We start from the raw sequence: 24967 nt of genomic DNA, 5'->3' as shown, positions 1-24967 counted from the left end.
TCATCATATTTTAGCAGGCACGTACGCAGGATTTTTTTATGGGGGGCCAAAACCTTCGAAACAGCAGATGTAAAGTAGTACTTTTTTATTTAGTAATGTAAAAAGTACGAATATCGGAAAATGCAGATTAACTTTAATCTGTAGTATTGTAGAAGATGGGGGGATGAAGACTGAAGCATCAAAAGTACGTTTTATGCTCAGGTTATGTTCATAGCGATTTTGAACCAGATTAATCTATTATGTCCCACTGAAAGGGAAACTTTAGGGTTAACAGTGCAATATGGCTGCTGCTGGGGTAGTTCTTCTATTGCAAAAACGTAATTGGATTGATAATTGAGCAGTGACTTGACCGGATAATTGCATGCTGTAAAATCCCCCAAAAAAGGCTTAACAGCTGCCACTTAACATATGGGCTGCAGTGGCAGCTAGCAACCTATTAGGAACATTTCTTTCAAAATCTTTCTGGAATAACCAGGATCCAGGACCAATTCCGTATGTAATTTCAGTTTTAAAGCAGTGGATTAGAAATATTTGTCTAGTAAGATACCTTTTCTTATGTTACTAAGTTTATAATTCGTTTTGGCCAATATGGTTTCAAATTTCAATTTACCATTTTTGCTCTTGACATTTCCAAAGTAGTGTTTACTAAGCTTCAATTTTTTTTTAACTATAATAAAGAACGAATATAGACTTTTAAGAAAGACACTTAGATAAAGCTATAGGAAGGGTTTATATAGTTCACTATAAATTGTGACTATGTAGGTTTCATCCGACATATCCGAAGCCTAAAAAAAATATTAAGGCAAATGGAAACAAAAAATTCTAGATAGTAAAACCCCAAGCCCTCCCCCACGCGTAAGTTGTTATGCGCCATTGCAGTTGTGTCCCTGTGTCCCACCTGTGAATATTGAAAGATATATATATATATATATATATATATATATATATATATATATATATATATATATATATATATATATATATATATATATATATATATATATATATATATATATGTTTTTAACTACGTAAAACTTCCGAATATACAACATTCTTCGATGTCCCATTGTCTTTGGTTGTCCAAGGGAAAAACACTACATATTCATATCTATTCCTGATTATTCTAATGATTGCCCTTGAGCTTTGTTAATGGTGATTGTTAATAGAATATTCCCTGTGTCCCCGTCGTCATTTATATATCCCCCTGTACCCCCGTCATCCCCCTTGTAGTTGTGTCCCTGTGTCTCGGTCGTCATTTATATTCCCAGTATCCCGGTCGTCATTTGTGTCCCAGTGTCCCAGTCTGTAATTTCTCTTTGAGCGTCCCAGTCGTCATTTATATTCCCTGTGTACCGGTGTCCCGGTCGTCATTTGTGTCCCGGTGTCCCGGTCTGTAATTTATCTTAGAGTGTACCGGTCGTCATTTATATTTCCCGGTCGTAATTTGTGTCCCAGTCTGTAATTTCTCTTTGAGTGTCCCAGTCGTCATTTACATTCCCTTTGTCCCGGTTTTTAGTTTTCTTTTTATCCTTTATTTTTCAGTTTTTTTCCTTTTTTTTAGTTTTTTTTCTTTTTAATTTTTTTTTTTTTTTTAGTTTTTTATATTAGTTTTTAGTTGTTTTTTTCTTTCAGTTTTTTTGTAGTTTTTAGCTTTTCTTTAGTTTCTTTTATAGTTTTTTTCTTTTTTAGTTTTTAGTTTTTTACCTTTTTTTATTTTTTTAGTATTTTAGCTTTTCAGTTTTTTTTAGTATTTTCTTTTTACTTTTGTTTTATAGTTTTTACCTTTTTTAGTTTTTTTCCTTCTTTTGTATTAATGACAAAGCCAAGTTTCGAACCTGGAACCTGGAACATAACGCTTTACCAACTCAGCTACTTCGGCTTTAATATATTCGTTTTTGAATTGGTATATGACGAAATAATTCAGAAGTTATACAATGACGTCACTCGACAGACAGACAGACAGAAGGACATCTTATCTATTCTATATATATATAAATAAGTTGTCTGTGTGTTATGTTTGTTACACTTTGTCTGTTACGCCAGATTATATCTTCTATATCTTCTATATATATAAAAACTAGCTGTTGGGGTGGCGCTTCGCGCCACCCCAACACCTAGTTGGAGGGGGCGCTTCGCGCCCCCCCCCCCAAGCCTCCCCGCGCGCGTAAGTCGTTACGCGCCATAATAGTTACGCGCCATTGTAGTTGTGACCCTATGTCCCACCTGTGAATATAGATATATATATATATATATATATATATATATATATATATATATATATATATATATATATATGGTTTTAACTACGTAAAACTTGCGAATATACAACATTCTTTGCTGTCACATTGTCTTTGCATATAAATAGATTGTCAGGTTTACCGACTCTTGAACATGCAACATATAATGGTCCATGGGAAAAAAATCTGTATTCAGATCTATACCTCATGATTCTAATGATTGCCCTTGAGCTTTGTTGATGGTGATTGCTAATCGATCATTCCCTGTCCCGGTGTCCCGGTCGTCATTTATATCCCCCTGTTTCCCCCGGTGTCCCCGTTGTAGTTGTGTCCCTGTGTCCCGGTCGTCATTTATATTCCCTGTGTCCCGGTCGTCATTTGTATCCCGGTGTCCCGGTCTGTATATACATTCGTTTTTTAGTTTTGTTTTTCTCCTTTATTTTTTTCCTTTTTTTTCTTTTTTAGTTTATTTAGATTTTTAGATTTTGTAGTTTTTTTATTAGTTTTTAGTTTTTTTTTCTTTTTAGTTTTTTTGTAGTTTTTACCTTCTTTTTAGTTTTGTTAGTTTTTTTTTACTTATGTCCTGGTCGTCATTTATACTCCCTGTGTCCCGGTGCTTTGTTGATTGCTAATCGAACATTCCTTTTGTCCTGGTCGCTTTCTCTTTGAGTGTCGTCATTTATTTTTTTCTTTTTTAGTTCTTTTAGTTTTTACCTTTTTTAGTTTTTTTTAGTTTTTTAGATGAAAATTTTTTTAGTTTTTTCCTTTTTTTCTTTTTAGTTTTTTATTGGTTTTTACCTTTATTTTAGCTTATTTTTCAGTTTTTTCCTTTTTTTTAGTTTTTTTTTATTTTTTATTTTTTTTAGTTTTTTACCTTTTTTTAGTTTTTTTATTTTTTTTTAGTTTTTTAGCTTTTTTACTTTTTTATTAGTTTTTAGTTTTTTTTGTAGTTTTTGCCTTTTTTTAGTTTTTTCAGTTTTTTTTTAGTTTTTTATTGGTTTTTACCTTTATTTTAGCTTATTTTTCAGTTTTTTCCTTCTTTTTAGTTTTTTTTATTTTTTAGTTTTTTTAGTTTTTTACCTTTTTTTTAGTTTTTTTAGTTTTTTTAGTTTTTTAGCTTTTTTATTTTTTTTATTAGTTTTTAGTTTTTATATATATGGTTTTAACTACGTAAAACTTGCGAATATACAACATTCTTTGCTGTCCCATTGTCTTTGCATATAAATAGATTGTCAGGTTTACCGACTCTTGAACATGCAACATATAATGGTCCATGGGAAAACAATCTGTATTCAGATCTATACCTCATGATTCTAATGATTGCCCTTGAGCTTTGTTGATGGTGATTGCTAATCGACCATTCCCTGTCCCGGTGTCCCGGTCGTCATTTATATCCCCCTGTTTCCCCCGGTGTCCCCGTTGTAGTTGTGTCCCTGTGTCCCGGTCGTCATTTATATTCCCTGTGTCCCGGTCGTCATTTGTATCCCGGTGTCCCGGTCTGTATATACATTCGTTTTTTAGTTTTGTTTTTCTCCTTTATTTTTTTCCTTTTTTTTTCTTTTTTAGTTTATTTAGATTTTTAGATTTTTTAGTTTTTTTATTAGTTTTTAGTTTTTTTTTCTTTTTAGTTTTTTTGTAGTTTTTACCTTCTTTTTAGTTTTGTTAGTTTTTTTTTTTACTTATGTCCTGGTCGTCATTTATACTCCCTGTGTCCCGGTGCTTTGTTGATTGCTAATCGAACATTCCTTTTGTCCTGGTCGCTTTCTCTTTGAGTGTCGTCATTTATTTTTTTCTTTTTTAGTTCTTTTAGTTTTTACCTTTTTTAGTTTTTTTTAGTTTTTTAGATGAAATTTTTTTTTAGTTTTTTCCTTTTTTTCTTTTTAGTTTTTATTGGTTTTTACCTTTATTTTAGCTTATTTTTCAGTTTTTTCCTTTTTTTTATTTTTTTTTTATTTTTTTTTATTTTTTTACCTTTTTTTAGTTTTTTTGTTTTTTTTAGTTTTTTAGCTTTTTTACTTTTTTTTATTAGTTTTTAGTTTTTTTTGTAGTTTTTGCCTTTTTTTAGTTTTTTCAGTTTTTTTTTTAGTTTTTTATTGGTTTTTACCTTTATTTTAGCTTATTTTTCAGTTTTTTCCTTTTTTTTTAGTTTTTTTTATTTTTTAGTTTTTTTAATTTTTTACCTTTTTTTATTTTTTTTAGTTTTTTTAGTTTTTTAGCTTTTTTATTTTTTTTATTAGTTTTTAGTTTTTTTTGTAGTTTTTGCCTTTTTTTAGTTTTTTTAGTTTTTTAGCTTTTTTATTAGTTTTTAGTTTTTTTTGTAGTTTTTGCCTTTTTTTAGTTTTTTTCTTTTTAGTTTTTTTGTAGTTTTTACCTTCTTTTTAGTTTTGTTAGTTTTTTTTTTACTTATGTCCTGGTCGTCATTTATACTCCCTGTGTCCCGGTGCTTTGTTGATTGCTAATCGAACATTCCTTTTGTCCTGGTCGCTTTCTCTTTGAGTGTCGTCATTTATTTTTTTCTTTTTTAGTTCTTTTAGTTTTTACCTTTTTTAGTTTTTTTTAGTTTTTTAGATGAAAATTTTTTTTAGTTTTTTCCTTTTTTTCTTTTTAGTTTTTTATTGGTTTTTACCTTTATTTTAGCTTATTTTTCAGTTTTTTCCTTTTTTTTATTTTTTTTTTATTTTTTATTTTTTTTAGTTTTTTACCTTTTTTTAGTTTTTTTAGTTTTCTTAGTTTTTTAGCTTTTTTACTTTTTTTATTAGTTTTTAGTTTTTTTTGTAGTTTTTGCCTTTTTTTAGTTTTTTCAGTTTTTTTTTTAGTTTTTTATTGGTTTTTACCTTTATTTTAGCTTATTTTTCAGTTTTTACCTTTTTTTTAGTTTTTTTTAGTTTTTAGTTTTTTTAGTTTTTTACCTTTTTTTAGTTTTTTTAGTTTTTTAGCTTTTTTATTTTTTTATTAGTTTTTAGTTTTTTTGTTGTTTTTGCCTTTTTTTAGTTTTTTTAGTTTTTTAGCTTTTTTATTAGTTTTTAGTTTTTTTTGTAGTTTTTGCCTTTTTTTAGTTTTTTTAGTTTTTTAGCTTTTTTATTTTTTTTATTAGTTTTTAGTTTTTTTTGTAGTTTTTGCCTTTTTTTAGTTTTTTCAGTTTTGACGTCACCTGATCCCGTTTTTTCAGGTGACGTCACCTGATCCATCCACAGATCCACACACAGACAACTTATTTTTATATATATAGATAAGTTGTCTGTGGATCTGTGGATCTGTGGATCAGGTGATGTCGGGTTTGTCCGCATATGACGTCTGAATTATTTCACACTAATACAAAATAAGAAAAAAAAACTAAAAAAGGTAAAAACTACAAAAAAAACTAAAAAGAAAAAAAAAACTAAAAAAGCTAAAAAACTAAAAAAAATAAAAAAAGGTAAAAAACTAAAAACTAAAAAAAACTGAAAAAACTAAAAAAAGGCAAAAACTACAAAAAAAACTAAAAACTAATAAAAAAACTAAAAAATCTAAAAAACTAAAAAAACTAAAAAAAGGTAAAAAACTAAAAAAAACTAAAAACTAAAAAAGAAAAAAACTAAAAAAAGGAAAAGACTGAAAAATAAAAGAGAAAAAGAAAACTAAAAAAATATGAATAAAAATACAAAAAAATAAAAAAGATAAAAACTACAAAAAAACTAAAAAGAAAAAACGAAAAAAAACTAAAAAAGCTAAAAAAAAAGGTAAAAACCAATAAAAAAACAAAAAAGAAAAAAAGGAAAAAAAAACAAAAAATTTTTTTCATCATATAATATGACGTCATCATATACCAATTCAAAAACGAATGTATTCAAGCCGATGTACTGAGTTGATAAGGCGTTATGTTCCAGGTTCTAGGTTTAAGAGGTTCCAGGTTCGAACTTTGGCTTTAGCATTAATATAAAAGAAGCAAAAATCTAAAGAAGGTAAAAACTACAAAAAAAAAGAAAACAAAATAAAAAAAATCTAAAAAAGCTTAAAAACTAAAAAAAAACTAAAAAAAGATAAAAAAACTAAAAAAAAAACTAAAAAAAGGAAAAAAACATAAAATAAACTAAAAACTAATAAAAAAAAAATAAAAAAAGCTAAAAAACTAAAAAAACTAAAAAAAACTAAAAAAGGTAAAAACTAAAAGAACTAAAAAAGAAAAAAAAAACTAAAAAAAGGAAAAAACTGAAAAATAAAGGAGAAAAAGAAAACTAAAAAAATATAAATAAAAATAAAAAAACTAAAAAGATAAAAACTTCAAAAAAAACTAAAAAGAAAAAAGAAAAAAACTAAAAAACCTAAAAAAAGGTAAAAACCAATAAAAAAAAACTAAAAACAAAAAAAAGGGAAAAAATAAAAAATTTATTTCATCATAAGTTTTCAACTGACGAAATTACAGACCGGGACATCGGGACACAAATGACGACCGGGACACCGGCACATAGGGAATATGAATGACGACACTCAAAGAGAAAGCGACCGGGACAAAAGGAATGTTCGATTAGCAATCAACAAAGCACCGGGACACAAATGACGACCGGGACACAGGGAGTATAAATGACGACCAGGATATAAGTAAAAAAAACTAAAAAAACTAAAAAAAAGGTAAAAACTACAAAAAAACTAAAAAGAAAAAAAAAAACTAATAAAAAAACTAAAAAATCTAAAAATCTAAATAAACTAAAAAAGAAAAAAAATAAAAAAGGAAAAAAATAAAGGAGAAAAACAAAACTAAAAAACGAATGTATATACAGACCGGGACACCGGGATACAAATGACGACCGGGACACAGGGAATATAAATGACGACCGGGACACAGGGACACAACTACAACGGGGACGCCGGGGGGCACAGGGGGATATAAATGACGACCAAGACACCGGGACACATGGAATATAAATGACGCCCGGGACACTCAAAGAGAAATCACAGACTGGGACACCGGGACACAAATGACGACCGGGACACAGGGACAAAACTACAAAGGGGATGCCGGGGGGCACAAGGGGATATATAAATGACGATGGCGACACAGGGAATGGTAGATTAGCAATCACCATCAACAAAGCTCAAGGGCAATCATTAGAATCATGAGGTATAGATCTGAATACGGATTGTTTTCCCATGGACCATTATATGTTGCATTTTCAAGAGTCGGTAAACAATCTATTTATATGCACAGACAATGGGACAGCAAAGAATGTTGTATATTCGCAAGTTTTACGTAGTTAAAAACATATATATATATATATATCTATATTCACAGGTGGGACATAGGGACACAACTACAATGGCGCGTAACTAATATGGCGCGTAACGACTTACGCGCGCGGGGGGGCTTGGGGGGGGCGCGAAGCGCCCCCACCAACTAGGTGTTGGGGTGGCGCGAAGCGCCACCCCAACAGCTAGTATATATATATATAAATAAGTTGTATGTATTTTTGTGTTGAGGGTTTAAATATAAAAACTGGGAATTGCATAAATATTTCGAAAAATTTTGACAATAGATTAATGTAATTTGAAAACCTTAAAAAAGATACTTAAATTTGAGGTTTATTATAAATTGTTGAACTTTAGCAAGCTTGGCACGTGGAGATTTCTCCAACTGTCAATGACATGGAATGTTACCAAAAAGCAAAACCAGGCTTGCGATTCAAAGAAAAAGGGCCAGATTAGGAATGTGCAATTTACGTCAGCGAAGGCGTGTCGAGATACTACCAGAGCAACGCGAAACCAGACTTGCTGCTGAAAGAAAAAGTAAAAAAAGAAGTCGTGTCGAGGAATCACAAGAGCAACGTGAAAACAGACTTGTGGCTTCAAGAGATAATGCTAGATTATGAATGTGCAATTTATGTCAACGAAGGCGTTTCGAGGAACTACCAGAGCAACGCGAAACCAGACTTGCTGCTAAAAGATATAGTGAAAGAAGAAGGCGTGTCGAGGAATCACAAGAACAGCAAGAAAACAGGCTTGCAGCTGATAAAGAAAGTAAGAAAAAAAAGCGAGCCGAGGAATCACACGAGCAACCTGAAAATTATCGCCTGGCATTCAGGTACAGCCCAGTCGACGATTATAGTAGATATGTTCAAATCGGGACTATGTCTTAAATTTGTTCGTATTGCAAGGCCTTGAAATTCAATGGTGAAACAATGGGAATGTGTTGCGCCTCAGGAAAAGTTAAACTTCCTCTATTGGCTGCACCACCAAAGCCATTAAAGACTTTGCTTACTGGAACTACGTCAGAATCTAAGCGTTTTTTTTATCACAGATCATAAAATATAACTCATGTTTCCAAATGACGTCGTTTGGTGCCCAAATCGAAAATACAGATCAATTTATGCCTACTTTCAAAGTAAAAGGGCAAATTTATCATAGAGCAGGGTCCCTTCTACCATTCTCAGGGGAGAATCATAATTTTTTACAATTGTACTTCACCAGCGATAGAAATTCTGAATTGAATACACGTTGCGAAATTTCTCCCAACGTTGAAAGTACAATCGTTTCCCAATTGCAACATCTTTTCCATGAAAATAATTATTTAGTGCATCTGTTCAAAACAGCTATCGATTTGATGCCTACTGATACGCATAAAATTTTTATTTCCGCTGACAAAATGCCTCCTGGCCAACATATGCGTAGATACAATTCTCCAACTATCAACGAAATGGCAGTCGTTATGGTCGGTGAACAGTTTTTACCTCGAGATATTATTCTTCATAAGCGAAACGCTCAGTTGGTAAGAATCGCTGAAACTCATCGATGCTACGATGCCCTACAATATCCTATTATTTTTTTAGATGGAGCCGACGGCTATCACTTTAATATTAAATTGATGAATCGAGCCACTAACAAAGAAATGAATAAGAAATGCAGTGCAATGCTTTATTATTCCTATAGACTAATGATTCGGCAGGATGAAGACAATTATATTTTAAAATGCCGTCAATTGCTTCAACAATACGTCGTTGATATGTATGCAAAAATTGAATCTGAACGTTTGCTATTTATCCGGCTGAATCAGACCAAGCTTCGCTCTGAACAATACATTCATTTGCGAGATGCAGTCGTAAATGACGGTAATACCATAAACGTTGGAAGATTAACGATTTTACCTTCGTCATATGCTGGCAATCCCCTTCATATGCATGAATATGCTGAAGATGCTATTGCGTTTGTTCGTCTCCATGGTCGTCCAGATTCATTTATTACATTTACATGTAATTAATCTTGGGACGAGATACAACAGCTTTTACTTCAAGGAAAATCGGTGGTTCATAGACATGAGTTTACGGCCGATGTCTTCTGCCAAAATTTAAAATCACTGATAAACTAAATAGTAAAACTTGAAGTGTTTTGGTCAGTGCGATACTGGATGTACTCAGTGGAATGGCAAAACGAGGTTTGCCACACGCACATATACTAATCTGGCTACATAATAAAATTAGTTCTAACAAAATTGATGATGTGATTTCCACTGAAATACCTGATGAAAATGTTGATAAGGGATTATATGATATGCAGTGACATGGCAGTTTTTGGCTTGCAGTCCGAAATCAAAGATATCGACGAAATCGTAGAATATTAGGCTGGAAGATACATAAGCAGTAATGAAGCTGTTTGGCAAATTCTTTCATTTCAGATACATGAGCGTAGTCAAGCTATTGTTCACTTAACGGTACATTTACAAAATGGTCAACGTGTTTATTTTTCGGAATAAAACTTGCAACAAAGAGCCCTGAATCCCCCGGATACAAAGTTAACTGCTTTCTTTTCGCTATTCAAAAATGATTCTTTTGCAAAAAAACTGCTGTATACTGAAGTGCCTTCGTATTACACGTGGAATACTAAAAATAAAGTATTTGAACTTCGAAAACACGATAAGTCAGTCGACGGCCAACCTACCATCTTCAAAGATACCACGATAGGAAGACTCTACACCGTTCACCCCAATCTACATGAATGCTTCTTTCTACGCCTACTTTTGGTGAATGTACCCGGTCCGACGTCCTTTGAGTGTTTGAGAACTGTAAACGGTACTATACATGACACTTACCGTAGTGCATGCCAACTCTGAATTTCTTGGAGAATGAATAACACTGGGATAACTGCATCAATGACGCGTGCGAAACGTCAACTCCAAGTCAAATTCGTGTAATGTGCGTCAAATCAACCAAGTTTTTTGGCAAATGGTAAAGGGCAAAATGGTTCGATAATCTGCCAAACGATTACTAATAGCCACAGCAAAGGTATACATAGAGTCATGTTCGTCACATTAACCAAGTTTTTTGGAAAATGGTAAATTGCAAAATGGTTCAATGATCTGCCAAACGATCACTAATAGTCACGTCAAAGGTATACATAGATTAATGTTCGTCACATCAACCAAGTTTTTTGGCAAATGGTAAATTACAAAATGGTTCAATAGTCTGCCAAACGATCACTAATAGCCAGAGGAAAGGTATACATAGAGTAATGTGCGTCACATACGCTAAGTTTTTTGGCAAATGGTAAATGGCAAAATGGTTCAGTAATTCGCCAAACGATCACTAATAGCCACAGCAAAGGTATACATAGAGTATACCTTTGGTTGATGTGCGTCACACCAACCAAGTTTTTTGGCAAATGGTTAATGGCAAATTGGTTCAATAATCTTCCAAACGATCACTAATAGCCTCAGCGAAGGCATACATAGAGTAATGTGCGTCACATTAACCAAGTTTTTTGGCAAATGGTAAATTACAAAATGCTTCAATGATCTGCCAAATGGTCACCAATAGCCACAGCAAAGGTATACTTAAAGTAATGTCCGTCACATTAACAAAGTTTTTTGGCAAATAGTAAATTGCAAAATGGTTCAATGATCTGCCAAATGATCACCAATAGCCACAGCAAAGGTATACATAGAGTAATGTTCGTCACATTAACCAAGATGATAAATGGCAAAATGGTTCAGTAATCTGCCAAACGATCACTAATAGCCACAGCAAAGGTATACGTAGAGTAATGTGCGTCACATCAACCAATTTTTTTGGCAAATGGTAAATAGCAAAATGGTTCAATAATCATCCCAACGATCACTAATAGCCTCAGCAAAGGTATACATAGAGTAATGTGCGTCACATCAACCAAGTTTTTTGGCAAATGATAAATTGCCAAATGGTTCAGCAATCTACCAAACGATCACTAATAGCCACAGCAAAGGTATATGTAGAGTAATGTGCGTCACATCAACCAAGTTTTTTGGCAAATGGTAAATGGCAAAATGGTTCAATAATCTTCCAAACGATCACTAATAGCCTCAGCAAAGGTATACATAGAGTAATGTGCGTCACATCAACCAAGTTTTTTGGTAAATGATAAATTGCCAAATGGTTCAGTAATCTACCAAACGATCACTAATAGCCACAGCAAAGGTATATGTAGAGTAATGTGCGTCACATCAACCAAGTTTTTTGGCAAACGGTAAATTGCAAAATGGTTCAATAATCTGCCAAACGATCACTAATAGCCGCCTCAAAGGTATACATAGAGTAACTTGCGTTTCTACCTTCTCCATTAAAGAGTGTCATATCTCATGTTGTGAATTTCAACTTGACTCAGAGAGTGACAACACTGTTCTTGATCTGTAATGAAACTGTTTTTCTATGTCCACTCGGAGATGATCAGCTTAGCATGAGCGAGATAAACGGTATCTATGCAGGTATATTTTTATTAAACATTTAGTATTTTGTGGTGATTAGACTAGGTATTTGATATAATTGGTCCTGGATGGCATGCTTTCCATAATTCTCTGTTGCAGTTTCCGTAATTTTGTTACTAAAACACTATATTTTCATCATATTTTAGCAGGCACGTACGCAGGATTTTTTTATGGGGGGCCAAAACCTTCGAAACAGCAGATGTAAAGTAGTACTTTTTTATTTAGTAATGTAAAAAGTACGAATATCGGAAAATGCAGATTAACTTTAATCTGTAGTATTGTAGAAGATGGGGGGATGAAGACTGAAGCATCAAAAGTACGTTTTATGCTCAGGTTATGTTCATAGCGATTTTGAACCAGATTAATCTATTATGTCCCACTGAAAGGGAAACTTTAGGGTTAACAGTGCAATATGGCTTCTGCTGGGGTAGTTCTTCTATTGCAAAAACGTAATTGGATTAATAATTGAGCAGTGACTTGACCGGATAATTGCATGCTGTAAAATCCCCCAAAAAAGGCTTCACAGCTGCCACTTAACATATGGGCTGCAGTGGCAGCTAGCAACCTATTTGGAACATTTCTTTCAAAATCTTTCTGGAATAACCAGGATCCAGGACCAATTCCGTATGTAATTTCAGTTTTAAAGCAGTGGATTAGAAATATTTGTCTAGTAAGATACCTTTTCTTATGTTACTAAGTTTATAATTCGTTTTGGCCAATATGGTTTCAAATTTCAATTTACCATTTTTGCTCTTGACATTTCCAAAGTAGTGTTTACTAAGCTTCAATTTTTTTTTAACTATAATAAAGAACGAATATAGACTTTTAAGAAAGACACTTAGATAAAGCTATAGGAAGGGTTTATATAGTTCACTATAAATTGTGACTATGTAGGTTTCATCCGACATATCCGAAGCCTAAAAAAAATATTAAGGCAAATGGAAACAAAAAATTCTAGATAGTAAAACCCCAAGCCCTCCCCCACGCGTAAGTTGTTATGCGCCATTGCAGTTGTGTCCCTGTGTCCCACCTGTGAATATTGAAAGATATATATATATATATATATATATATATATATATATATATATATATATATATATATATATATATATATATATATATATATATATATGTTTTTAACTACGTAAAACTTCCGAATATACAACATTCTTCGATGTCCCATTGTCTTTGGTTGTCCAAGGGAAAAACACTACATATTCATATCTATTCCTGATTATTCTAATGATTGCCCTTGAGCTTTGTTAATGGTGATTGTTAATAGAATATTCCCTGTGTCCCCGTCGTCATTTATATATCCCCCTGTACCCCCGTCATCCCCCTTGTAGTTGTGTCCCTGTGTCTCGGTCGTCATTTATATTCCCAGTATCCCGGTCGTCATTTGTGTCCCAGTGTCCCAGTCTGTAATTTCTCTTTGAGCGTCCCAGTCGTCATTTATATTCCCTGTGTACCGGTGTCCCGGTCGTCATTTGTGTCCCGGTGTCCCGGTCTGTAATTTATCTTAGAGTGTACCGGTCGTCATTTATATTTCCCGGTCGTAATTTGTGTCCCAGTCTGTAATTTCTCTTTGAGTGTCCCAGTCGTCATTTACATTCCCTTTGTCCCGGTTTTTAGTTTTCTTTTTATCCTTTATTTTTCAGTTTTTTTCCTTTTTTTTAGTTTTTTTTCTTTTTAATTTTTTTTTTTTTTTTAGTTTTTTATATTAGTTTTTAGTTGTTTTTTTCTTTCAGTTTTTTTGTAGTTTTTAGCTTTTCTTTAGTTTCTTTTATAGTTTTTTTCTTTTTTAGTTTTTAGTTTTTTACCTTTTTTTATTTTTTTAGTATTTTAGCTTTTCAGTTTTTTTTAGTATTTTCTTTTTACTTTTGTTTTATAGTTTTTACCTTTTTTAGTTTTTTTCCTTCTTTTGTATTAATGACAAAGCCAAGTTTCGAACCTGGAACCTGGAACATAACGCTTTACCAACTCAGCTACTTCGGCTTTAATATATTCGTTTTTGAATTGGTATATGACGAAATAATTCAGAAGTTATACAATGACGTCACTCGACAGACAGACAGACAGAAGGACATCTTATCTATTCTATATATATATAAATAAGTTGTCTGTGTGTTATGTTTGTTACACTTTGTCTGTTACGCCAGATTATATCTTCTATATCTTCTATATATATAAAAACTAGCTGTTGGGGTGGCGCTTCGCGCCACCCCAACACCTAGTTGGAGGGGGCGCTTCGCGCCCCCCCCCCCAAGCCTCCCCGCGCGCGTAAGTCGTTACGCGCCATAATAGTTACGCGCCATTGTAGTTGTGACCCTATGTCCCACCTGTGAATATAGATATATATATATATATATATATATATATATATATATATATATATATATATATATATATATATATATATATGGTTTTAACTACGTAAAACTTGCGAATATACAACATTCTTTGCTGTCACATTGTCTTTGCATATAAATAGATTGTCAGGTTTACCGACTCTTGAACATGCAACATATAATGGTCCATGGGAAAAAAATCTGTATTCAGATCTATACCTCATGATTCTAATGATTGCCCTTGAGCTTTGTTGATGGTGATTGCTAATCGATCATTCCCTGTCCCGGTGTCCCGGTCGTCATTTATATCCCCCTGTTTCCCCCGGTGTCCCCGTTGTAGTTGTGTCCCTGTGTCCCGGTCGTCATTTATATTCCCTGTGTCCCGGTCGTCATTTGTATCCCGGTGTCCCGGTCTGTATATACATTCGTTTTTTAGTTTTGTTTTTCTCCTTTATTTTTTTCCTTTTTTTTCTTTTTTAGTTTATTTAGATTTTTAGATTTTGTAGTTTTTTTATTAGTTTTTAGTTTTTTTTTCTTTTTAGTTTTTTTGTAGTTTTTACCTTCTTTTTAGTTTTGTTAGTTTTTTTTTACTTATGTCCTGGTCGTCATTTATACTCCCTGTGTCCCGGTGCTTTGTTGATTGCTAATCGAACATTCCTTTTGTCCTGGTCGCTTTCTCTTTGAGTGTCGTCATTTATTTTTTTCTTTTTTAGTTCTTTTAGTTTTTACCTTTTTTAGTTTTTTTTAGTTTTTTAGATGAAAATTTTTTTAGTTTTTTCCTTTTTTTCTTTTTAGTTTTTTATTGGTTTTTACCTTTATTTTAGCTTATTTTTCAGTTTTTTCCTTTTTTTTAGTTTTTTTTTATTTTTTATTTTTTTTAGTTTTTTACCTTTTTTTAGTTTTTTTATTTTTTTTTAGTTTTTTAGCTTTTTTACTTTTTTATTAGTTTTTAGTTTTTTTGTAGTTTTTGCCTTTTTTTAGTTTTTTCAGTTTTTTTTTAGTTTTTTATTGGTTTTTACCTTTATTTTAGCTTATTTTTCAGTTTTTTCCTTCTTTTTAGTTTTTTTTATTTTTTAGTTTTTTTAGTTTTTTACCTTTTTTTTAGTTTTTTTAGTTTTTTTAGTTTTTTAGCTTTTTTATTTTTTTTATTAGTTTTTAGTTTTTATATATATGGTTTTAACTACGTAAAACTTGCGAATATACAACATTCTTTGCTGTCCCATTGTCTTTGCATATAAATAGATTGTCAGGTTTACCGACTCTTGAACATGCAACATATAATGGTCCATGGGAAAACAATCTGTATTCAGATCTATACCTCATGATTCTAATGATTGCCCTTGAGCTTTGTTGATGGTGATTGCTAATCGACCATTCCCTGTCCCGGTGTCCCGGTCGTCATTTATATCCCCCTGTTTCCCCCGGTGTCCCCGTTGTAGTTGTGTCCCTGTGTCCCGGTCGTCATTTATATTCCCTGTGTCCCGGTCGTCATTTGTATCCCGGTGTCCCGGTCTGTATATACATTCGTTTTTTAGTTTTGTTTTTCTCCTTTATTTTTTTCCTTTTTTTTTCTTTTTTAGTTTATTTAGATTTTTAGATTTTTTAGTTTTTTTATTAGTTTTTAGTTTTTTTTTCTTTTTAGTTTTTTTGTAGTTTTTACCTTCTTTTTAGTTTTGTTAGTTTTTTTTTTTACTTATGTCCTGGTCGTCATTTATACTCCCTGTGTCCCGGTGCTTTGTTGATTGCTAATCGAACATTCCTTTTGTCCTGGTCGCTTTCTCTTTGAGTGTCGTCATTTATTTTTTTCTTTTTTAGTTCTTTTAGTTTTTACCTTTTTTAGTTTTTTTTAGTTTTTTAGATGAAATTTTTTTTTAGTTTTTTCCTTTTTTTCTTTTTAGTTTTTATTGGTTTTTACCTTTATTTTAGCTTATTTTTCAGTTTTTTCCTTTTTTTTATTTTTTTTTTATTTTTTTTTATTTTTTTACCTTTTTTTAGTTTTTTTGTTTTTTTTAGTTTTTTAGCTTTTTTACTTTTTTTTATTAGTTTTTAGTTTTTTTTGTAGTTTTTGCCTTTTTTTAGTTTTTTCAGTTTTTTTTTTAGTTTTTTATTGGTTTTTACCTTTATTTTAGCTTATTTTTCAGTTTTTTCCTTTTTTTTTAGTTTTTTTTATTTTTTAGTTTTTTTAATTTTTTACCTTTTTTTATTTTTTTTAGTTTTTTTAGTTTTTTAGCTTTTTTATTTTTTTTATTAGTTTTTAGTTTTTTTTGTAGTTTTTGCCTTTTTTTAGTTTTTTTAGTTTTTTAGCTTTTTTATTAGTTTTTAGTTTTTTTTGTAGTTTTTGCCTTTTTTTAGTTTTTTTCTTTTTAGTTTTTTTGTAGTTTTTACCTTCTTTTTAGTTTTGTTAGTTTTTTTTTTACTTATGTCCTGGTCGTCATTTATACTCCCTGTGTCCCGGTGCTTTGTTGATTGCTAATCGAACATTCCTTTTGTCCTGGTCGCTTTCTCTTTGAGTGTCGTCATTTATTTTTTTCTTTTTTAGTTCTTTTAGTTTTTACCTTTTTTAGTTTTTTTTAGTTTTTTAGATGAAAATTTTTTTTAGTTTTTTCCTTTTTTTCTTTTTAGTTTTTTATTGGTTTTTACCTTTATTTTAGCTTATTTTTCAGTTTTTTCCTTTTTTTTATTTTTTTTTTTTTTATTTTTTATTTTTCTTAGTTTTTTAGCTTTTTTACTTTTTTTATTAGTTTTTAGTTTTTTTTGTAGTTTTTGCCTTTTTTTAGTTTTTTCAGTTTTTTTTTTAGTTTTTTATTGGTTTTTACCTTTATTTTAGCTTATTTTTCAGTTTTTACCTTTTTTTTAGTTTTTTTTAGTTTTTAGTTTTTTTAGTTTTTTACCTTTTTTTAGTTTTTTTAGTTTTTTAGCTTTTTTATTTTTTTATTAGTTTTTAGTTTTTTTGTTGTTTTTGCCTTTTTTTAGTTTTTTTAGTTTTTTAGCTTTTTTATTAGTTTTTAGTTTTTTTTGTAGTTTTTGCCTTTTTTTAGTTTTTTTAGTTTTTTAGCTTTTTTATTTTTTTTATTAGTTTTTAGTTTTTTTTGTAGTTTTTGCCTTTTTTTAGTTTTTTCAGTTTTGACGTCACCTGATCCCGTTTTTTCAGGTGACGTCACCTGATCCATCCACAGATCCACACACAGACAACTTATTTTTATATATATAGATAAGTTGTCTGTGGATCTGTGGATCTGTGGATCAGGTGATGTCGGGTTTGTCCGCATATGACGTCTGAATTATTTCACACTAATACAAAATAAGAAAAAAAAACTAAAAAAGGTAAAAACTACAAAAAAAACTAAAAAGAAAAAAAAAACTAAAAAAGCTAAAAAACTAAAAAAAATAAAAAAAGGTAAAAAACTAAAAACTAAAAAAAACTGAAAAAACTAAAAAAAGGCAAAAACTACAAAAAAAACTAAAAACTAATAAAAAAACTAAAAAATCTAAAAAACTAAAAAAACTAAAAAAAGGTAAAAAACTAAAAAAAACTAAAAACTAAAAAAGAAAAAAACTAAAAAAAGGAAAAGACTGAAAAATAAAAGAGAAAAAGAAAACTAAAAAAATATGAATAAAAATACAAAAAAATAAAAAAGATAAAAACTACAAAAAAACTAAAAAGAAAAAACGAAAAAAAACTAAAAAAGCTAAAAAAAAAGGTAAAAACCAATAAAAAAACAAAAAAGAAAAAAAGGAAAAAAAAACAAAAAATTTTTTTCATCATATAATATGACGTCATCATATACCAATTCAAAAACGAATGTATTCAAGCCGATGTACTGAGTTGATAAGGCGTTATGTTCCAGGTTCTAGGTTTAAGAGGTTCCAGGTTCGAACTTTGGCTTTAGCATTAATATAAAAGAAGCAAAAATCTAAAGAAGGTAAAAACTACAAAAAAAAAGAAAACAAAATAAAAAAAATCTAAAAAAGCTTAAAAACTAAAAAAAAACTAAAAAAAGATAAAAAAACTAAAAAAAAAAACTAAAAAAAGGAAAAAAACATAAAATAAACTAAAAACTAATAAAAAAAAAATAAAAAAAGCTAAAAAACTAAAAAAACTAAAAAAAACTAAAAAAGGTAAAAACTAAAAGAACTAAAAAAGAAAAAAAAAACTAAAAAAAGGAAAAAACTGAAAAATAAAGGAGAAAAAGAAAACTAAAAAAATATAAATAAAAATAAAAAAACTAAAAAGATAAAAACTTCAAAAAAAACTAAAAAGAAAAAAGAAAAAAACTAAAAAACCTAAAAAAAGGTAAAAACCAATAAAAAAAAACTAAAAACAAAAAAAAGGGAAAAAATAAAAAATTTATTTCATCATAAGTTTTCAACTGACGAAATTACAGACCGGGACATCGGGACACAAATGACGACCGGGACACCGGCACATAGGGAATATGAATGACGACACTCAAAGAGAAAGCGACCGGGACAAAAGGAATGTTCGATTAGCAATCAACAAAGCACCGGGACACAAATGACGACCGGGACACAGGGAGTATAAATGACGACCAGGATATAAGTAAAAAAAACTAAAAAAACTAAAAAAAAGGTAAAAACTACAAAAAAACTAAAAAGAAAAAAAAAAACTAATAAAAAAACTAAAAAATCTAAAAATCTAAATAAACTAAAAAAGAAAAAAAATAAAAAAGGAAAAAAATAAAGGAGAAAAACAAAACTAAAAAACGAATGTATATACAGACCGGGACACCGGGATACAAATGACGACCGGGACACAGGGAATATAAATGACGACCGGGACACAGGGACACAACTACAACGGGGACGCCGGGGGGCACAGGGGGATATAAATGACGACCAAGACACCGGGACACATGGAATATAAATGACGCCCGGGACACTCAAAGAGAAATCACAGACTGGGACACCGGGACACAAATGACGACCGGGACACAGGGACAAAACTACAAAGGGGATGCCGGGGGGCACAAGGGGATATATAAATGACGATGGCGACACAGGGAATGGTAGATTAGCAATCACCATCAACAAAGCTCAAGGGCAATCATTAGAATCATGAGGTATAGATCTGAATACGGATTGTTTTCCCATGGACCATTATATGTTGCATTTTCAAGAGTCGGTAAACAATCTATTTATATGCACAGACAATGGGACAGCAAAGAATGTTGTATATTCGCAAGTTTTACGTAGTTAAAAACACATATATATATATATATATCTATATTCACAGGTGGGACATAGGGACACAACTACAATGGCGCGTAACTAATATGGCGCGTAACGACTTACGCGCGCGGGGGGGCTTGGGGGGGGGCGCGAAGCGCCCCCACCAACTAGGTGTTGGGGTGGCGCGAAGCGCCACCCCAACAGCTAGTATATATATATATAAATAAGTTGTATGTATTTTTGTGTTGAGGGTTTAACCAACTAGGTGTTGTGTATAAATAAGGTGTATAAATAAGTTGTATGTATTTTTGTGTTGAGGGTTTAACCAACTAGGTTTAACCAACTAGGTGTTGGGGTGGCGCGAAGCGCCACCCCAACAGCTAGTATATATATATATAAATAAGTTGTATGTATTTTTGTGTTGAGGGTTTAAATATAAAAACTGGGAATTGCATAAATATTTCGAAAAATTTTGACAATAGATTAATGTAATTTGAAAACCTTAAAAAAGATACTTAAATTTGAGGTTTATTATAAATTGTTGAACTTTAGCAAGCTTGGCACGTGGAGATTTCTCCAACTGTCAATGACATGGAATGTTACCAAAAAGCAAAACCAGGCTTGCGATTCAAAGAAAAAGGGCCAGATTAGGAATGTGCAATTTACGTCAGCGAAGGCGTGTCGAGATACTACCAGAGCAACGCGAAACCAGACTTGCTGCTGAAAGAAAAAGTAAAAAAAGAAGTCGTGTCGAGGAATCACAAGAGCAACGTGAAAACAGATTTGCGGCTTCAAGGGATAATGCTAGATTATGAATGTGCAATTTATGTCAACGAAGGCGTTTCGAGGAACTACCAGAGCAACGCGAAACCAGACTTGCTGCTAAAAGATATAGTGAAAGAAGAAGGCGTGTCGAGGAATCACAAGAACAGCAAGAAAACAGGCTTGCAGCTGATAAAGAAAGTAAGAAAAAAAAGCGAGCCGAGGGATCACACGAGCAACCTGAAAATTATCGCCTGGCATTCAGGTACAGCCCAGTCGACGATTATAGTAGATATGTTCAAATCGGGACTATGTCTTAAATTTGTTCGTATTGCAAGGCCTTGAAATTCAATGGTGAAACAATGGGAATGTGTTGCGCCTCAGGAAAAGTTAAACTTCCTCTATTGGCTGCACCACCAAAGCCATTAAAGACTTTGCTTACTGGAACTACGTCAGAATCTAAGCGTTTTTTTTATCACAGATCATAAAATATAACTCATGTTTCCAAATGACGTCGTTTGGTACCCAAATCGAAAATACAGATCAATTTATGCCTACTTTCAAAGTAAAAGGGCAAATTTATCATAGAGCAGGGTCCCTTCTACCATTCTCAGGGGAGAATCATAATTTTTTACAATTGTACTTCACCAGCGATAGAAATTCTGAATTGAATACACGTTGCGAAATTTCTCCCAACGTTGAAAGTACAATCGTTTCCCAATTGCAACATCTTTTCCATGAAAATAATTATTTAGTGCATCTGTTCAAAACAGCTATCGATTTGATGCCTACTGATACGCATAAAATTTTTATTTCCGCTGACAAAATGCCTCCTGGCCAACATATGCGTAGATACAATTCTCCAACTATCAACGAAATGGCAGTCGTTATGGTCGGTGAACAGTTTTTACCTCGAGATATTATTCTTCATAAGCGAAACGCTCAGTTGGTAAGAATCGCTGAAACTCATCGATGCTACGATGCCCTACAATATCCTATTATTTTTTTAGATGGAGCCGACGGCTATCACTTTAATATTAAATTGATGAATCGAGCCACTAACAAAGAAATGAATAAGAAATGCAGTGCAATGCTTTATTATTCCTATAGACTAATGATTCGGCAGGATGAAGACAATTATATTTTAAAATGACGTCAATTGCTTCAACAATACGTCGTTGATATGTATGCAAAAATTGAATCTGAACGTTTGCTATTTATCCGGCTGAATCAGACCAAGCTTCGCTCTGAACAATACATTCATTTGCGAGATGCAGTCGTAAATGACGGTAATACCATAAACGTTGGAAGATTAACGATTTTACCTTCGTCATATGCTGGCAATCCCCTTCATATGCATGAATATGCTGAAGATGCTATTGCGTTTGTTCGTCTCCATGGTCGTCCAGATTCATTTATTACATTTACATGTAATTAATCTTGGGACGAGATACAACAGCTTTTACTTCAAGGAAAATCGGTGGTTCATAGACATGAGTTTACGGCCGATGTCTTCTGCCAAAATTTAAAATCACTGATAAACTAAATAGTAAAACTTGAAGTGTTTTGGTCAGTGCGATACTGGATGTACTCAGTGGAATGGCAAAACGAGGTTTGCCACACGCACATATACTAATCTGGCTACATAATAAAATTAGTTCTAACAAAATTGATGATGTGATTTCCACTGAAATACCTGATGAAAATGTTGATAAGGGATTATATGATATGCAGTGACATGGCAGTTTTTGGCTTGCAGTCCGAAATCAAAGATATCGACGAAATCGTACAATATTAGGCTGGAAGATACATAAGCAGTAATGAAGCTGTTTGGCAAATTCTTTCATTTCAGATACATGAGCGTAGTCAAGCTATTGTTCACTTAACGGTACATTTACAAAATGGTCAACGTGTTTATTTTTCGGAATAAAACTTGCAACAAAGAGCCCTGAATCCCCCGGATACAAAGTTAACTGCTTTCTTTTCGCTATTCAAAAATGATTCTTTTGCAAAAAAACTGCTGTATACTGAAGTGCCTTCGTATTACACGTGGAATACTAAAAATAAAGTATTTGAACTTCGAAAACACGATAAGTCAGTCGACGGCCAACCTACCATCTTCAAAGATACCACGATAGGAAGACTCTACACCGTTCACCCCAATCTACATGAATGCTTCTTTCTACGCCTACTTTTGGTGAATGTACCCGGTCCGACGTCCTTTGAGTGTTTGAGAACTGTAAACGGTACTATACATGACACTTACCGTAGTGCATGCCAACTCTGAATTTCTTGGAGAATGAATAACAGTGGGATAACTGCATCAATGACGCGTGCGAAACGTCAACTCCAAGTCAAATTCGTGTAATGTGCGTCAAATCAACCAAGTTTTTTGGCAAATGGTAAAGGGCAAAATGGTTCGATAATCTGCCAAACGATTACTAATAGCCACAGCAAAGGTATACATAGAGTCATGTTCGTCACATTAACCAAGTTTTTTGGAAAATGGTAAATTGCAAAATGGTTCAATGATCTGCCAAACGATCACTAATAGTCACGTCAAAGGTATACATAGATTAATGTTCGTCACATCAACCAAGTTTTTTGGCAAATGGTAAATTACAAAATGGTTCAATAGTCTGCCAAACGATCACTAATAGCCAGAGGAAAGGTATACATAGAGTAATGTGCGTCACATACGCTAAGTTTTTTGGCAAATGGTAAATGGCAAAATGGTTCAGTAATTCGCCAAACGATCACTAATAGCCACAGCAAAGGTATACATAGAGTATACCTTTGGTTGATGTGCGTCACACCAACCAAGTTTTTTGGCAAATGGTTAATGGCAAATTGGTTCAATAATCTTCCAAACGATCACTAATAGCCTCAGCGAAGGCATACATAGAGTAATGTGCGTCACATTAACCAAGTTTTTTGGCAAATGGTAAATTACAAAATGCTTCAATGATCTGCCAAATGGTCACCAATAGCCACAGCAAAGGTATACTTAAAGTAATGTCCGTCACATTAACAAAGTTTTTTGGCAAATAGTAAATTGCAAAATGGTTCAATGATCTGCCAAATGATCACCAATAGCCACAGCAAAGGTATACATAGAGTAATGTTCGTCACATTAACCAAGATGATAAATGGCAAAATGGTTCAGTAATCTGCCAAACGATCACTAATAGCCACAGCAAAGGTATACGTAGAGTAATGTGCGTCACATCAACCAATTTTTTTGGAAAATGGTAAATAGCAAAATGGTTCAATAATCATCCAAACGATCACTAATAGCCTCAGCAAAGGTATACATAGAGTAATGTGCGTCACATCAACCAAGTTTTTTGGCAAATGATAAATTGCCAAATGGTTCAGCAATCTACCAAACGATCACTAATAGCCACAGCAAAGGTATATGTAGAGTAATGTGCGTCACATCAACCAAGTTTTTTGGCAAATGGTAAATGGCAAAATGGTTCAATAATCTTCCAAACGATCACTAATAGCCTCAGCAAAGGTATACATAGAGTAATGTGCGTCACATCAACCAAGTTTTTTGGTAAATGATAAATTGCCAAATGGTTCAGTAATCTACCAAACGATCACTAATAGCCACAGCAAAGGTATATGTAGAGTAATGTGCGTCACATCAACCAAGTTTTTTGGCAAACGGTAAATTGCAAAATGGTTCAATAATCTGCCAAACGATCACTAATAGCCGCCTCAAAGGTATACATAGAGTAACTTGCGTTTCTACCTTCTCCATTAAAGAGTGTCATATCTCATGTTGTGAATTTCAACTTGACTCAGAGAGTGACAACACTGTTCTTGATCTGTAATGAAACTGTTTTTCTATGTCCACTCGGAGATGATCATCTTAGCATGAGCGAGATAAACGGTATCTATGCAGGTATATTTTTATTAAACATTTAGTATTTTGTGGTGATTAGACTAGGTATTTGATATAATTGGTCCTGGATGGCATGCTTTCCATAATTCTCTGTTGCAGTTTCCGTAATTTTGTTACTAAAACACTATATTTTCATCATATTTTAGCAGGCACGTACGCAGGATTTTTTTATGGGGGGCCAAAACCTTCGAAACAGCAGATGTAAAGTAGTACTTTTTTATTTAGTAATGTAAAAAGTACGAATATCGGAAAATGCAGATTAACTTTAATCTGTAGTATTGTAGAAGATGGGGGGATGAAGACTGAAGCATCAAAAGTACGTTTTATGCTCAGGTTATGTTCATAGCGATTTTGAACCAGATTAATCTATTATGTCCCACTGAAAGGGAAACTTTAGGGTTAACAGTGCAATATGGCTTCTGCTGGGGTAGTTCTTCTATTGCAAAAACGTAATTGGATTGATAATTGAGCAGTGACTTGACCGGATAATTGCATGCTGTAAAATCCCCCAAAAAAGGCTTCACAGCTGCCACTTAACATATGGGCTGCAGTGGCAGCTAGCAACCTATTTGGAACATTTCTTTCAAAATCTTTCTGGAATAACCAGGATCCAGGACCAATTCCGTATGTAATTTCAGTTTTAAAGCAGTGGATTAGAAATATTTGTCTAGTAAGATACCTTTTCTTATGTTACTAAGTTTATAATTCGTTTTGGCCAATATGGTTTCAAATTTCAATTTACCATTTTTGCTCTTGACATTTCCAAAGTAGTGTTTACTAAGCTTCAATTTTTTTTTAACTATAATAAAGAACG

At 32.2% G+C, this 24967-nt stretch overlaps 1 protein-coding gene across 1 annotated transcript in view; it reads left to right on the top strand.

Moving 5' to 3' along the window:
- The first annotated feature begins 8080 nt into the window (after positions 1-8080).
- LOC136042143 (inner centromere protein A-like) overlaps positions 8081-24967 on the top strand; it is a 41500-nt gene continuing 24613 nt past the window's right edge. The window contains exons 1-2 of the mRNA XM_065727059.1: positions 8081-8292; positions 20317-20505. Coding sequence (XP_065583131.1) covers positions 8081-8292; positions 20317-20505 — 401 coding nt within the window. The remainder of the gene's footprint in view (positions 8293-20316; positions 20506-24967) is intronic.

Source organism: Artemia franciscana, unplaced genomic scaffold (assembly GCF_032884065.1).
Source record: "Artemia franciscana unplaced genomic scaffold, ASM3288406v1 PGA_scaffold_683, whole genome shotgun sequence".
Classification (NCBI taxonomy): Eukaryota; Metazoa; Arthropoda; class Branchiopoda; order Anostraca; family Artemiidae; genus Artemia; species Artemia franciscana.
Note: the sequence above shows the minus strand (reverse complement) of the source record. Positions and strands in the feature narration are given on the sequence as shown.